The sequence below is a fragment of the Branchiostoma belcheri genome, unplaced genomic scaffold (genome assembly GCF_001625305.1).
Source record: "Branchiostoma belcheri isolate BF01 breed outbred unplaced genomic scaffold, Haploidv18h27 scaffold58, whole genome shotgun sequence".
In the NCBI taxonomy this organism is placed as follows: Eukaryota; Metazoa; Chordata; class Leptocardii; order Amphioxiformes; family Branchiostomatidae; genus Branchiostoma; species Branchiostoma belcheri.
The window spans coordinates 88,681-106,413 of record NW_017804220.1 but is presented as its reverse complement, the minus strand read 5'-3'; the positions used below and the strand labels follow the sequence as shown (position 1 = coordinate 106,413).

At 41.9% G+C, this 17,733-nt stretch overlaps 1 protein-coding gene across 1 annotated transcript in view; it reads left to right on the top strand.

The window, feature by feature from the left end:
- The first annotated feature begins 395 nt into the window (after window positions 1-395).
- The window catches only part of LOC109481903 (CD9 antigen-like), a 29,723-nt gene continuing 12,385 nt past the window's right edge, over window positions 396-17,733 (top strand). The window contains exon 1 of the mRNA XM_019784532.1: window positions 396-713. Coding sequence (XP_019640091.1) covers window positions 648-713 — 66 coding nt within the window. The 5' untranslated portion in view covers window positions 396-647. The remainder of the gene's footprint in view (window positions 714-17,733) is intronic.

The window sequence follows — 17,733 nt, the reverse complement described above, 5'->3', positions numbered from 1 at the left end:
CAAATACTCCAATATAATGCATTCCTGTGCCATTGTGATGAAAATGACGTTGAAAATGACAACTGAGTAATATATTTCCAACCTATCCAAAATACACATATCGAAAGGCCACACGGCCTAGCCGGGTTTTAGCCTCTACCAGGCACCGCGGATCGCTGGAAAAATAGTAGAAATTGACCGAAATAAAGGAATGAAACCAGGGAGTTAGCCGGCCAGAGAAGCTTACCAAACCTATATTTTCGCAAATGCGGAGGACAAATGAGACTCCGTTCGGCAACTAAAATAGGTTTGATGACCAGGCTAGCACACAACCTCCAAGACCATCACCAGACACCACTCCACCCCCAGCCTCCTCCTCCTCCCTTCCCTGACCAACACTGACCGGTCCCCGGCCCGCCTGGCCCCTGCGCATCATGACTTCACCTCTCCCGGCGCTCTATTTTGGTCCCATGTGTCAACCCGTGTTCCCAAACCTCCGGGCACAGCTCCGCCACCGCCGCCTTTGTTAGTCTACCGTCAGAGGAACCACAACCAGAGGAAACAGAGTCACAGAGCCGTCTATTTTCTCTACGTACAACATCGTTCCACATTTCTGACTGTTGGGATTTCTACTACAGTACTACTACTACCAGTGTGGAGCTTCTACCATGGCATTGGAAGGCTGCATGCGATGTCTGAAGTATCTGATGTTCATATTCAACTTTCTCTTCTGGGTGAGTTTGTCATGTTGCTAGTTTTTCCCTTGTCATCAGAGTAACGTGTTTAGTCTGCACAGGCGTACGTGTTGCTTGTTTGTTATCACACGTACGTGATATTGGCGGCTCGCTATCACATCTGGGCCACGCGATGGGGCTGGGTCCGCGAGTTCTGGTCCCAATTATTCAGCTCCAGGGCCGCTCTGACCGGTCATATGTTATATTGATAGCACGTAAACGGGCCAGGAAACACCCCACAAAAGGGGGGCACAGAGTGGAGCCCCTTTGTCCTCGTGCTGGGGCGATTCAAAAGCGTTTTCATACTTTTTTATTCCAGAAAATCGTGAATGTGCGAACCCCCGTTTCGCAGTGTCTTGTGACCATTGACGGTCGTTTGCATGACACTCGGGTGTGAATTCGTGCCGTGTTAAAACGGTTAGCACCACCCAGAGAGCGTGGGTACTCGACCATCAACACACAACAATCAAATAACTAGCTTTTAAAACAACCAAATAACGATATTATCTGTTTATTTTGTGTACTTATCAGTCACAGTCTTTGCCTTGGTTGTTTTGAAAGTCGGACAGGGCAACATTCGAATCATGTATTGCGTGTATACAGAAGCATGTAACGGTACTCTCAAACACCCCCTGTTCTCGTGCTACGCAGATGCGCTACTAGTTTTTGCTTGACTTCTGTCTAGTGAGACATCTTTACAATCTTACAAGATAGTTTTACTTTCAACCTTGACCACCGTGGGCGAGAGAAGCGTCGGTAGCGGTAGATTTTGGCAGCGTGTCGTGTGGACCGATGAATGCACGCTTTGTTTGCAGTTCAATGTTGCTGGCTTCGTGCTATCTGATTTGACCTCAATTCTCCCGAGGGTTGGGGAAGTATTTATAAGGATACGGCAGGGACGGTTCATTTGCTGCGTCGATGGAGCGTAGCAGGGCTCTCGAAATATAGATTGAGAAACTTTGCTAACAATTACTTATTTTTCGTCTTTTCTTCCTTCGTTGATGCTCATTTTATCCTTGTGGAAATGAAGTTATACATTCTCTTACATTAGGAAATGTGAGGTTTTTTTTTTCATTTGAGAGGCTAAGGCCCTTGGGGTTGTCTGATTTTCTAAATTTGTGTCGGCCAGAAATTCTCAGAGGACGATTAACTCTCAATCACTGTAATCAGGGGCTTGTAGTGACTGATTATCTGGATCTGCATCTATCATGGAAAGGACGTGTAATCACTCAGCATCGCTGTCCTTATCTGTAGATTACACGTGGCGTGTGTGTAACGTTACATCTCACATCTGGGCAGTTTGCTGCTGCTTTATCTATTCTCCAAGCAGAGGTTGGTCATTTGTGGAGAAGACTGTAACCTTTCTATGTCAGGGCTTTCTATCATATCCATATAGTATACGTTTTCTGTCGCCACTCTCTCACTACGATCTTTTCCACCAACCTCTGCTTGGAGAGGAGTAACTTTAATATCGTCCGATCGGGTCGTGCGGTAACAAAAAATAACAAGTAAAATGCTTTGGAAAAGCTCAGGAACTGTCTAGATAAGCTGTGCTGACCATTCGTTGTTGTAGATAATGCGTACGTTTGACTTTGTGTCCTCGAAAAGAATTAAGACTAAACTCCAAGCTAAGACATATCAAGGATATACTACTAAGTTCTGTTTGCTTTACGAGTGTTGTCCTTAGACGTCGGCTTTTGGTCACATGATCATATGTACTTGTATCACGAAACAACGCTTTGGTATTAAAGATAGACGGTAGTTGAGTTTTATTCCACAGTTATCAAAATATTTCCACTCTGGACTCATACATACAACACCAGTGTGTCCCAACACCCCCTCCCTCTCCACTGTACTGACAGTCTGACCTTCAATGACCTGGAATTCGAGACCAAAAGCAAAGCGAAGCGAATCGAGGTCATCGAATATGGAGCCGCTTTTCCTTTTCCTGTTGCTCCACATTGTTTCCCACGAGTTTTCAGTGGTGGGAATCCTCCAAAAGAACGTCATTTGACACTACAGAAAAACGAGAAGGAACCTGAAAATAAATGATGCTTTGAACGCTTTGCTCTGAAAATGTCGTACCAAAATGATTGCAGTAGCTTTTAATTAATGATGATCGAATTACTTTAGAATTTCAATTAACACTGCTTGGAAGGAAAAAGTGAAAACCAAATCATCCCCAGAAGACATTGAGACAAAATCAAACACTACAAAAATGTAACTGTAATCGCTTGAATCCAATATGTCCTTACTAGGTATTTCTAACCTTTGGTTGTTTACTAACAAAACGTCTAAATGTTTAAGTTGCCCCACTTATCCTTTCTGGAGATGAAAGACGTCCAGGCAAAGCACGAGTCATTGAATCAGGCAGCAGGAGAAAAGTTTATTGTGAGAGTTTCTCACAGGATACAAGTTGTTGAAACGTCTCATTCATCTGGACGGCTCGTGCCGAGACGAGAGCTGCGGTTACCATGGTGACAGGAATGTCGGGAAGGAAGGAAGTGTGGCAGGGAAGTGTGGGTAGTCTGGGGGAAGAGTTGGTCTTGAAGTTCAGAGGTTCGGCGGTACTAGTACGGAAAGGGCGGTCTGTCAAAATATATGTTAGGAAACAGTTGCTAGATCTTTTAGAAATACCACCCTTGAGGCTTTCTTTTTTGGCAGGCGTACTGACGATATCAGTCCAGAAATCATTTACTAGTAAGTGATACTTAGCTTCTCCATTAGTTTTTTTTTTTTGCTATAAGTTTGTTTTTGATTATTTAATGTTTACTTATTTACATTTTGTTAATATTTTCTTGTCATTTGCCTTGATTGTCATTTGAAGCATTTCAGTTAATGTGTGATTGTCATTTGTTAGGTTAAAGGTAAGGAGGTAGTATAAGCCTAAAAGGATTCCTGTCTTCTCCTGCACAGTGTTTTTAATCTACTTCAGTCACTTTGTATTTTGTATTTTTGTGCGAACAACAATAAATGAAAAATAAAAAAAAAAGAAAATCTATTAAAACGCGAAAATAAGCCGAAACCTAAACCACTGCTGGTAGAGTACTCTTCTCTAACGTATCGCCCAGATTTCCTGTCCATCTGCTGTAAGACTGCGGATCAATACCGTACACTGCGGAAGTACCCAGGAACGCCATTAGCCGTAAGTGGTAGATCTAGTCCGTGGTACTTTGGGACAGATCTCGATCGTCCTACCGTACATCGATTTTCGTTTCTACCAGCCCCGGCTTGTCCGGTCGATACGTTTGTGCAGATGCTGCCGTGTTGATAACCGTCTGTAAGAAACGACGTAACGTTACATCTATCAAGGACCGTGAATTCCATACTGATTACTGCTTCATGTTTGTCGTCGTAAACTTAATATGGACGGTGGACCTGTAGAGTTCCACGTGCACACTTGCCACTGCGACATGCTTACGTGAGTTTCAGGCTAAGGACAGTCGATATCGGTTTAAAATATTACATGCATAACGTTATTGACGGATAGATCATTATCATACTTTACTCTATCAATCGCTCGAAGAGCAACGCCTTCAGAAGCCGTCTACGAATTTTCTGTTTCCGCTAAGCAGATTCTCCAGGAAGTTGAACATAGCTAAGGTCATTCAAATGCACAAAAATGCCTTGTAATAAACTTTGGACACATTTTGAATTTGACATACGATACGATTCTTTGCCGTAAGCTTTGTTGTCCTTTTTTTGCCATTCTTTGGTCATGCTGACGATGTTCTTTGATTTCATACACCGGGAAGTCAATGATCGAGGGGGTCTATTGCCATTTCTTTGGAGTCTGGACTATAGCCAGTAGTGAAGGTAGTCCCGTTGCATTAGTCCCAAGGACCTCATTCATAATTCCGCACTTTGTAGACGATGTGTGTTTCGAATTACAGCAGAAATGTATTTAGAGTCTCCCGGGGGCAAGCGTTTTCCGATAATGATACTGACCCCCATGAACTGCAGACCCGCATGGCTCGGACTTGTGTTGTATTGGACAGAACGTAAACCTCATAGATTTAAGGCTGGTGCAACACTGCATTGCTACTACTAGGATTCATAACTAAGAACACGATATGATTTGGTTGGAAAGAGGTATGAGAAGTCAAGAAAAATGTACATAGAATCCCTAAAGATGGATAGCTGGCTATGTCATATCGGTACAGGGTCTCTATGAGAGATGAGGGTGAACAAAAACTAGGAGCTCTTGTTTTCCTTTGAAATTCCCCACACAACTTACTTCTCAAACATCGTCTGTCTCCGCTTAGTCCCTGAAGATGGATAGTAGGCTTTATCATCGGTACAGGATCTCGATCTGTATTTGGAAGTGAACCAATGCTACTAGGAACTCTTGAATTCCTATGAACTTCCCCCGTTAACTTCCCAAATTTCAGCTCTCTGTGTTCCAGGTTATGAGGAATGCAGTATTCTCTGTTGTGTCAGTGTTATAAGACCGCAATAAGACCGCAAAGGTGTCATTCTTTGGCAAATAAATAATACAAACGTCACATTAGACTCTCTAGAGGAACAAGAAGTCCTCAGACTAGACAGTTCCAGTTGGAACGAGGAAACACAAGGGACAGCGGCCAGGGGTCCCAAATAGGATATCGTTGCATGTTTCCCTTTACATTGCTTTTAAGAGCTGAATAATATGGTTTCAATTTGCCGGAGACTTTCAGGGGGATTGCTGCTTGACCTTGTAAGTATTGAGGAACCTGAAACGAACCATTCAAGTCCATGGAGGGGTGGAGGGTGTAGTCACTGGAGTGGACATCCTCTATTGGAATCGGCAGGACGATTTCGACTTTGCAAATGTTTTTAACACTCTGTGATGCCATCGTTACATTATCGATGCTGTTCGATATCCAAAATATGATCCATGGGACCAGGAAGAAACAATGACTTTATTTAGATCTACAGGATTTTCTTTCGTCAACGATTTTTGTCCGAAGTAAATCTCAGAACTCCCAGCAGCTGGTTTCATTGACTTCTTCAAGATTTGGCACCAGTCGTGCTTTCGGCTCTTTCCTCCTGGAGGGCGGACAAAATCAATGACCGCCTCCTCCAACAGGTGAGAGGTACTAATAACCGCTGACAGTTTGTGCCGCCTCCGGGAGTTGTAACTGTGAGAGGAATTTTCTGCATCCGGCTGCTTCCCGAGTGGGTGTGCGAATTCGAAAAAGGTTAGAAGTACCTTTGAATTGTATAATCAGGGCTCGAAATACTGGGTGCATGTGCACCTTAGTGCACCAAAAATTGGAGCTATGCACCCAATTTTTTTCTGTGGGTGCCCAGATATTTTTGTAAATATTTTATATATATTACATGTATAATAGTATAAAGGGTATTCTTGGCATCTAAGTGTCAGAAAAATAATAAAATATTTGATGTAGTACTTGTTTAAGATTTTGAAGTTAGCTTCCATTTCAGATTCAAGCCCAGAAGAGCAGTAAGATCTGTGATTAGGTTTTATTTTATATGGTGCACCCAGATTGTGCACCTAATTTTTTTAGGTTGGGTGCACCAGAGCACCTATTCCCAAAAATGAATTTCGAGCCCTGATAATGCAGTGAATCATACATACAACTGGTAATGACATGGTTAATTTCTGATAACATTGAGAACGTAATCTGCAAAAAAAAAAATGATAAGGCAGCAACAGATTGTGTTTCTTGGGCAAATTTCTGGTAGAATTCAAGGGCACGGACCTCGAAATGTCCCGGATGCCAAAGGACCCAGGGAGAGTTCCCGGATGTCAAGAAGGCCAAGGTCCCGGATGATATCTTGTGAAGGCGTAATTTGTTGTGATTGATATATTGAGTCGATTTCGGTGTATAGTTCAAGGCTAAATCATATTTCTGACGGCCAGAACTGCAAGTTGATAAGATCCTGGTGATAGATTAATCGATAAGTAATACTGCTGCGGACCGGTAAAACTAAAATAGCTTCAAAGGTGCAGACCATGTAAGGATTGCCGCCGCAACAATAATGTAAGAAATGATGTAGGACAGGTAGATGATCGTGTATCTTGTTGCCTTACTTTGTAAGATTTGTCTTCACTCGAATAAGAGAAGAAAAATAGGGGTGGTGCCTATCTCCACTTCTGTAGCCCTTGAGCCACACAGTCAAGGACAAACTGAAAACACATACTAGTACTTACACAAACAGTCACCCTGGCCTTGCCATGTTGGTGGTAGCACGATGCCTATGATTACTCTGACCGATGACCTATCATCCTCATTCTCCATTTTTTTTTACTTATTTATTTTTTTTGTAACGTTATGTTATGTTTAATAGGTGTTAAATGTGCAATGTGTAAACTTATGACTCCAGGAAGACTAGTGGTGATAAAATAAGCCTGGAGTTGTACAGTCGAAAATTTGTGTGAGTCCAATTTCTTGTGTTGGATATTACAGTTTAAACTTGCTTCATAATGATTTCTACCAACACAGATGAACTTTCAAGATAAAATTTGTTTGGAGATTAGCATATACAGTGTATAGCATGTCGTAAGCTGACGTAATTCGGGAAATTGAAAGAGTTAGAAGATAATTCTATCAGAGCCTGCTAAGCTGCAAACGAGATACCAGACTCGGTCAAACCAAGGAACCTCCATGGCCTAACCAAACCGTAGTTCCCCACGTCTGACTCATTTTACACGTCAGCCGTCCATCATCTCAGGCGGAAGAAAAAGTCACGACCTCCGAACTGTTTTTTTTAATCCAAGCACACACCAGAAACTGGAGACAGCCGATGGGAGCAACGTATCAACACAAAAACAAGAACAAATCTATACACAAACGTTTTCAGCTACACAGCATGTATATGCAATATCATGTATGTCTAGTATAGATGTACGTGATTACGAGCAACCGTTTTGCTGATAATGGCATTCGCCCATCGTAAAAGACCTCGACATTTTTCTATGCAGAGTTGTGTTTTATTGGTAGGTTAAAACTGCCAACATCGCCTCCTTGGTTGAAGTCGTAAATAAATATGAATTGAATGCAAAGCTCTCAAAATCAATGGGTACTCTGCGGTCGACTACATGTATCATCTTTAATTGCCACTGCGAAGTTCTACTCAAGTCTCAAGATATGACAGATGGCTGAGCGTAGCTATACTTGCAAGACGTTACAAGACACATCTTTCTTGTTCACATACAGGGAATCAATACTCTGCCTTATTGTCTTCGTCAGAAGGACTATGAAATTGTCTCGCCGGAGTGTAGGGAACTGCGGATTTTGCGTTATAACTCTGGAAGGCATGATTCGACGTCCATGATTTTTGGCAGGCAGATTACCGCTGTTAAGGCCGAAGTCAAGTACAAGTTTCGGCTTCGTGGGGGGTCCGTGCGTTACGTTAGTGCACCTTTTGTGTTTGTGGCTTGTTAGCAAAATAACTCAAGTCTTTGTAAAATGTTGATTATAATTCTTGGTCTGGTGCTTACTATTGTCAGGACCAAGGTTAAGTTCGTTACTGAGCTTCGTGGGGGGTTTCGTTGTGACTACAGGGGGCATTTTGTTAATTTTTCTTGTGAGCAGGATAACTTTTGTATGTGTGGATGGAAGTTAATGAAATTTGATAGGCATGTTACTTTGATAGTCTCCAAGATTGAGTTCAAAGATGAGAGTCGTGGACGTCGTTATGTCCCCGTAATAGGACCTTTTGTGTTTAGAAATCCCCACCTACATCTGCTTGGAGACCGCCGACAGCTGGATATAGCCGGGGAACCCCATAATGGGATGGGATCAAATGACGGTACATTGAGGGATCGTACTATAACTTCAGCAGGGGGGGGATACTAGTAGGTTGGACATATGTCAGGTTATTTTCTACGGCCACACCAAGTAATTGCTATGGATGACGTCCAATGGAGACCTTAAATCTAATTACCTTAAATTTAAGGCAAGCGCGCAGTAAAAACACGAAGGGCCGAAAAATGAGATGCCTAGATTTGGAATATACTAACTGTAGAAGTACAAATGTTAGGACACAAAGAACACAAGTCTTCTATTTGTCATAAAGACAAATTAACAAAACAGCAGCCAGTAGTCACCCTGTTCTGATTCTTTCCTTTATAACATCTTCTCTTATTATATTTTGCGGCGCTTTCGTGACACTTTCAACACAGTAAGAATTTCATGAACGTTTTTTTTCCAGTAACAGTCCAAACTCAAATAACGTAGGGGGGGGGGGCTAACACGGGTGACGACGCATCTGTATAATCTGCGGCAAACCGTTTCAGGGTGTTCTGTACCATAAAAATAGTACAGAGATTCTTTTGTTCTTTAGACCAAATTGATTATCAAAAAGAGTGAAGAATACGCATGTTAATTTCTCTAGAACGATGTACCTCTGACGAAAACATGAGATCTCCGACCTCTAGTTGTATGTGTGAGGCTGAACGATCGGCGGGTGTTAACGCTTTAATGCCTTGTCTGCAGCTTGCATCTAAAATCAACATTTCATCGCTGTTACATCCCGTAACTCTTATGTCGTATGAACCTAAATCAGTCTTGAGTAGGCAGAGTAGCTATGAGTATGAGCTATATATGCGCAGTTCTTGTGGCGCAAGACATACATTGATTGAGACAACTTCGTTTCTGTGGTCTGATGTCTTTATACAGGACGTTGTCGACTTATTATTCCTGTCGCTTTTGGTGACTTGTTTTGACTGTAAAAATGCGTAATCATCACAAAGGCAAATAGTGTTAGAAATTCAAAATTCGTTAATTTGCAATCTCCAATCTACGTTGTTGCTCTTGTTATTTTGACTTGCAATTCCAATGTAAGCCTTTGGTAAAAGTTTTACGATGGATCCTCTTTTTTCAACCTGCCTTCCCTCACTCTCTTTTCAAAACTCCTGTTCTAGATCTAGATCCGCTCATCTCATTCTTCTTCTTTAATGAGAGATTCTGAATCGCTGCTCCTGTACATCATATGACACGATGACCTCCTGTCTGACCTGACGTTCCTGTCACCAGTTGATTAACCGCGCCAAAATCAACAAGTTTCATCTCCGCCTGGATGATTTATTCTGGGACAAGCACGTCTCCAGTCTGTGATGGTCCATATCGAGTAACCTATCGACATCACATGTCCGATGTCTCATTCCTAGCTACACAAGACAACCTTGCGAACGAACAGGCAGATTTCAGGACGCAATGAAAACCTGTTACTGTGATAAACAAGATAAAGCATGTTACTGTTACCAAGGAGGTCTAAAAATTCTATCAAACCACCCAGTTAACAACTATTCTCACAACGACAGAAAACGAAACTAGAAAGGTGACATCTAAAATAATGTTACGAGTACCTTCACATTGTCTAGCCTAACACACTAGTATGTTCCGTTTGTTTTTACTCAAACACATTCACATTCATTTTTATGGTGACCAGCCTCTCCAGCGCTGTCCTGCTATAATGTAATCCACATCACATGGTGTCTGCTACAGTACCAGTTACCATGGTGACAGACGTCTGGTCCAGGTCATTGACACTTTATTTGCTTGGAGAAGAAAATAGGAAGAAACTAAGCAAAAACAACATGTTTCCTTCTGCAAAGGTAAACATAACAATACAAAGGTACACGTGAAATTTCCCATCCGAAATCATCAATACACAACGAGTTTCTCGATGTTAACCTTCCATTGGGCGAACGCTAATAACAAAGCGATCAATACAATAGATCAATAGCTGGAGAACTTGTTACCATGCTGTTGAGAATTGTCACCACAGACGAATTTCAACTTCGGATGGATTTTTTATTGCCATTCCTGAAGGTTATCTCCCGCCGTCTCAACATATTTGTTCTAATTTTTGAGTGCAGTCAATATTTACAATGGCTTATATCGACCACGCCATGTCTGCATACGCTCATGCCTGGGGCATATATGGTTAACTGTAGACGCAACATATCGACGATTTTCCACCAGCGATTAATTTGTACTTTAATGTCAACGTTGCGTCTTGTCTGCTGCTTGAAGTGTAAAATACAAAGGTTTCTTATTGATCCTTATTGGCACGACGAGATTCCTTTGAGACGTCAAAATTTATGGGCCCAGTATTCCACTAACTTGAGTAACATAATGTTCAAGAACAGTTATCGTAAAAGGCATCAATAATCATTTGTTGTAGCAGGTTTTTTATGTATCATGTTCTATAAGTGAGAGGAAACTATACATTGTTAGACCGCACAAGCAGGCTCTTGTCAACGTTTGGAATGGTCATTTTTCGTTGGGTCGACCGGTACGTTCCAAAGCCCAAGAGATTATCATGAAAGTTAGCAGTTCCAAGGTTGGCGCTGTTGTACACACGTGTTTTAGATTATAGTCGTGTCATCGACCTGCTACGAACAACGAACCTTATCAACTTGATAAACTTTCTCTGCCGGATGCTTCGAAATCAAAACCACACGTACGCGCCACTGTCCACCCGTTTGTTTACATCCCGCCCCTACTGGACCCTCCAGGACCTCATTAGTAGTAATTTGACAGAACAGACGTGGCTTGTAACGAGGTCCTGACACTTGACAGCAAGGCTTACTTACCACACAAACAGCTACTCTCCATGCAGAGGTTTGGGCTCATTACCTTCGCCAAGAAGGTTATGTTTTCAGTAGCGTTTGTCTGTGTGTGTGTGTGTGGGTGTGTTTGTGTGTGTGTGGTTTAGCAAGATAACTCGAGAAGCAGTGGATGGATTGGAATGAAACTTGATAGGTGGGTATGACTTCATGAGACCTAGAAATGATTAGATTTTGGGCCCCCTGGCGGCTTTCCTAGGTACTGCAGCTGAACTTCCGGTTTTGATATCTCATGTTCTGTACATGCTAGGGTCACGAATTTTGGTTGGTAGATAGCTCTTGGGGTAGGGAAGAAGTGACATGAGTTTGGGTCCCCTAGCGCCTTGTTCTAGAACTGCAGGAGCATTTGTTGAAAAAAAAAATTGAAGGACGATAACTCAAGAACCGGTTGACGTATTGTCGTGATTTTTGGTATGTAGGTAGTTGAAGTAATGCTTGACATAATCAGATGGCAATTATGCAAATCAAGAGCTAATTTGCATAATTAATGAGGAAATTCTATAAATCTGCTTTGTTCGATAATAGAACTATGAAACAGTTGTGACATCTACTTGAGAACGAGAAAAACATCTGAGGATATAGATTATGTAAATGAGGACCTAATTTGAATAATTAATGGCAGATTCTTATAATTCCATAGTTGTAACTGCTGCACCCGAATTTCATACTTGCCACATTTGGAAGTTAAGTGAAGGTGAACATCAATAAACATAATTTATTCAAATCATGACCTCATTTGCATAATTTATGAGGAAGTGGTATAATAGCCTTTTTGTTATGATAAGGCTGTCATTGGATGGAGAATATGATCAACTGATATAATCCATGCAAATGAGGCTCTTATTTACAAAATCAATGATTAAAATTGTAGACTTCGTCACCCGCAAGGGTTAACATTTTTTGGCGAAGGTATGAGATCGTGGAACTCTTGTTTTGGCGTGTTTTTAGGCTTTTTTTATCGGGGTTTCTTTTTCGCACTGCAATTTTTGTTGGGTTGGTGTAAAAAAACAATTCAAGTGCTAAAAAAGAAGCCCCGATGAAAAATAAGCCAAAACCCAAACCTTGGAGAGTAACAAACAGTCACTTCTGACAGATTATCTCTACATATATGTTTGCATTTCACGATCTCGTTTCTACACCGAAGAGCCTTTGGCAGAAAGTGCCTAGAATCTTGATTAGTTGTTGTATATCATCATTGACCAGTGTTACGTTCACTTGCAGCACTCATTGTATCATACTCCAAATGCCGTGAAACGTCTGAACTTCTCTGAAGTGTTACGTTTCTGACAGAGTGTAGCTCTTTTTCTAAAAGTTTTAGTACTTTCTTCTATACAGTTAACTCTTGATCTGATGTAGAGCGCATGGAAGAGATAGTCACTGCCGATCCACCTCTTATAAAATCAGTTATTGCCTTTCAGTACCAAAATGCTTGCAAACATCCCTTTCATTAGTACATTCTTCATCTCGAAGACGATACGCTTGTAACAACAATGTCCAGATAGCCTGACATCCAGCCGTGTTTAGTTTGAGTCTGCTCCAACCGTCACATGTCCTGCGCTGTCAGCAGTGTAAGGTTGATAGATTCAGGCTAGACAAGACTGGATTCTGGAGCTTGCCCCCACTCTCGTTAACAAGTGATCTTCTTCAGTATGTTTCTAATGTCAACGTTACTTGATACTCAGAGTGGACTGAGGTTTGTGGGCGTCAAAAAAGCTTTCATCAGTGGAATGCCTAACCTCATGTTGGCAACTATTACTTCTCGAAACAGTCATGCCCTTTTTGGGGACGTCCCAACAATGTCAGCCGAGGAAAAAACACTGGCAGCCCTTTCAAAACAACATTGTACAATAAAACACTCGAATAATATCTTCCCCCTCATTTGAATACTAGTAACTTTTCTTCGTCATCCAAAGACAAGAGCAGATCTACAACGTTTAGATGTAATCTCCAAGCAGATCTTCTGGTGCAAAATCGTCAGCTATCAGATCTTGGATGCCAGACAGAAAACCGTGGCGATTTTGCCGCCTGCTTGAAGATCAGTTGGTTCAGTTTAGATGCTCCTTTAAAACATTATTAACGTCTTTTCCCCATTTATGATCTCATCCCAGGACAGAAGCGATGAATATTCCATCCAGACCTGCACGACGAATCGCCGACCCACATGACCAACAGACCAGACTTGGCCCGCGTGCCAAAAGCGTCGTTCCCACGGCCATTTTCCCCATACATTTGTCCCATTCAATCATTTCAGACGGCTGGAAATATCGGCCACTGCCCACATATAGCGGATAAAGCGTTTTTCATGGCTTACACATACTCCTGGTGGTGCGATTTTCCAAGGATTTAGAGGAACTTTGAGATCGGAAAATCGTACCATGTCTTGCAGGGTACGCGATCCGAAATGAAGACAAATGTCATGTTGGTTGAGCTGGTTTGGACCGGTTGTCGTATACCCCAAATCCCAAAGTCTAAACTTGAACTTTAGATGGTATTAGCCTTTGGTTAGCTGCGCATGCCTTCAAGGGTACTAGGTTGACAGGTATCGTTTCTATAGACAAGGAGGTTTAATCAGGACCTCATTGGTCTAGTTATGTACTTTCTATATTTTAATACAAGACGCAGTGGACGTTTCTGAACCGCTGTTATAAGAAAACATCGAAACATTATCAACCCCTTTGCACTATGTTTACAACGAAACGTCTGAAAACAGGATAGATTGTTTTCGAACATTCAATGAAACTCCTGGGACTGCAACCCATAGTTAGTGGGTCAAATGTAACAAGCGTCTTGGTTTCAGGAATGCCAAACAAGATTCTTCCTCTTCAGACGGCTCCCAGTAGGTCCTCTAACCTTTCGCTTGCCCGGTGAAAATATCACGAAATGCCGTACAAATGTCAGGCGTTACCAGCCCCGTGTAGCAAATGTACCGTGACTTCTAAGCAGATCCTAGTAGTAGCGACGAAAACAGCATCCATTGACGAGAGGAGTGACCATCACATGGACACTCCTCTGGCCAATAGATACTGTCTTGCCACCGTAGCAGGGCGTAGGATTTGATTGTTCCGGACTTTTCAGGAAGCAAGAAATTGCAGAACTAAAGACCTATCACGGTGAGGAATAAAAGATTTCAGACAGAAAAGCGGGCTGTCTGTGAGTAGACAAGACTTGTAAACGCGACGCTGACCTATCGAACTCGCTTCTGGCTTTTTTTTACGCAGACTGGGTGGTAGGTGAGAACCATTTAGAGATATATTTGTTAGTTGTAGACCCATAGCTATGGATCAGACAAAGTTTGAGGATCACTGCGTCTCGCCCACTGCCCATCTTCAGACCTACTCAAGTGTCCTGACGTATTATCCAAGTGAAGGGGTTCTGCACTCTGATGCACTCAGGAGTAAAATTGTCGAAGCAACCCGATTGCCAAAGGCTGAGCTATCTATATCCATCGCTTGCTTGTCTTGGCTTGACTTCACTTGGGCGTTTGTGGTCGGTCGATATAGGCGCGGTAGCTAATATTTCTTACTATCAGACAGGAGCGAGGCCTGACAGGAGCCGTTCTTAGACAGTGTCTTAGATCTAGTAGCCAGTCGACAAGGCACCACCCAGTCGGCAAAGTAACACTTTGCTGATGTAGGGCTGTACTTTAAGACCGACTGTCGCGAATTTGTCCAACAAGCCCTTTGCCGGAGTCATGCTTGTTGGCATTGGCTATTGTTCAAACCTACTTCGTAAGTTTCTCACGAGTTCGGTTCCTCTTTGGACGCCACCCACGTCTAACCAGTCTTTGTATTTTTCAGAACCATGACAAATTTGTCGAGTATCGCTAATTTTCTACCACGCCCGCATAATTTGTGATTCAACCTATCTTTGCCAGCTGCAATGTTCTGTATGCTCCTGTTCATCTAAAAACAATATGAATATCTACGCAAGATACAAGATCTTAGAACGTATATTCTCAGTAAAAGCTACGTCAATCACCAAGAAGGTTTTAGGCTTTTCGCATCACCATTTGTGTTGCACTACTGTCTTAGAATGTTATAATCATCTTTACTGTATATTTTCTTGCGCGTCGTGTGCTCAAGTCAAATTTTCATTGGAAAACAGGATATTATAGTAACATCATCAAATCATCAAGCCTTCGGGCTGACGGCATTCAATTTCATCATTTCACGATCAAAGAGGCGGTTCTACTAGTCGTAAATGCAATCTTATCGGAATTCATGGCAGCCAGAAGTTGGCAGAATCGAAAACAGGGGCATATCTGTGACGCAACGTTTGGTGATTCTATTTTAAATCATGGCGTTCCGGAAGACCACCTTAAAAAACAGAAGGCCCACGCATGTCCCAATTCTCTCAGTATAACACAAACACGGCGTGATGCCGGACGCATCTGTTGTTCTGACGTCACGTGAACTTGGACAGTGTTGGGTCGACCTCAGCTTATCACTCGTGTACAGGCCACCGGTGACATGATGTCAAAAGGGCAGGACAACATGTTTGTTCTGTCACTCTGCTGAAGTCTCGGGTAAAAGGCATTTTCAATCAACAAGGTTGACCTTCGAGTAACACACAACACTACCAGTGGACTGGCCCTCTGCTGTAGTGCTTCCACAATATTGATGTGTTTTTTGAACGTCGATTGTGCAGATGATTTGATATGTTGTGGGAAAGTGTTGAATGTGTAATCTCCAAGCGGATCTTTTGGTGGGGGTAAGACAGTAAACAAGGGTGGGGAAATGGTTACAGACTGGCCAATTTGATACTGTCTTACCCCCACCAAAAGATCTGCTTGGTGATTATTGAATGTGCGCATATCTCTTCGACGGCAATGTTGGTCAGGCCGTATCCTGTTGGCCTACTAACTTACAGGCCCCAAGAGATATGCTCGGCGATATGCAAGAACGGAGTCTAGTAGCCTATAGCTAGTTTAGCATGAAATATTTAGCAGATGGTGTTGTAGATACTGCAGAACTACTCTCATGCACAGGAAACAAAACATTTAGTTTGAACACAAACTTGGCAAGGTTTTCGCCCATTTGTTTTCACATTTCCTTAAAAGAGGAAGTTTACAAAGTCTCAAAGCTTCCTGTTGGTCCAGTGCCTGAGAAAAATATGTGATGACAATATTAATGATGAGATTTCTGAAACTCCAGATGTCAGTAATTTTTTAATCCCATCAGTATCAATACTAGTATATAATTTACTGTGATAATTCCTGTTAATGTCAGTATAATGCTAAATTACAATGTACAATGATGTTATCACTGTGTCCAACTACGTTAAGTCGCTCCATCAAGGGGATGATGGGGCAATGCTTTTATTCCTGGCCTAAGAATAGTGAGATTATTTAATTTCCCAGAAATGGGTGGGGAAGTTGCCACATGGGTAGACCTAACACGCACATGGAAATTACATTAGGGGACATGGGAGAGTTTGCTGGCACACTGGTGTTGCCAGCTACGTTGGAAAGATCATTATATCATAGTAGGTAATGGTATTAGCATCAAAACCCTGCATGAGTGACAGACTGAAATGCAGAAAAGAAGTTATAACTTGGAACTATGCAGCTCCAGATGTCTTACTGAGGGATGACTGCCCTGTACTGTGCTAGATGTTGGTTAGCTTGAGGAATGAATCCACTCTACTTATAATATGCTGCAAAACCCTACATGAAACAATTGATTCAGTATCTGGCAACGTTGCATGCAATACAAAGAAGTGCAAAGGCATTCTATACATGACAAGAACAATAAACAGTTTTAGAGGGGGACCCAGATAGAATTTAGACCTCAGTTTCATTTGACGATTTGCTCTTCGATAAGGGATTAAATCCAGATAATGAGATAAATATACAAGAAATTGTTATTGATAGAAATTAATAGATTTTGACATATCCAAGTCACTGACAAAAACTAGTGGATGCTACTTGAATGAAATGTCTGACAGTTTTCAAAATCTGTCTATTTGCTTGAGTAACGATTTCCATGAGTAACACATCTCTGTCATCGAATTTGAAAGGAATCCACTTGAAAATGTCTGTCTTGTAGATTAATACCCTTACAAATACAAAGTAGCAACACAAGTGGCTGGTCTAAGAAAGGAGCAAATGAGAAATGAGTTCGATAAGGAAGGAGAACAAGTGAGCGTTATGGTGTGTGATATGTAACCTCCTTAGAGTCACAGGTCGCCTTTGATACCGTTCCAAGTCATATGACCTGCTCCTTAATCTTGCATCAGCTGGCTTGAAAAGGTCTGGCTTCCTTCCAAGACACATTCCTTCTTTCCTGCCAAACACCCCTACTAATGAAGTTACCCACTCTCGGGATCTATAAGTTGTTCTTGTATTGACATGGGAAGTACAAAGTAAATGTACTATGGTAGCTTTTGGAGACGTTCTTTTAGGGTAATTTTATCTCAGAAATGTGAAGTATGCGCTTC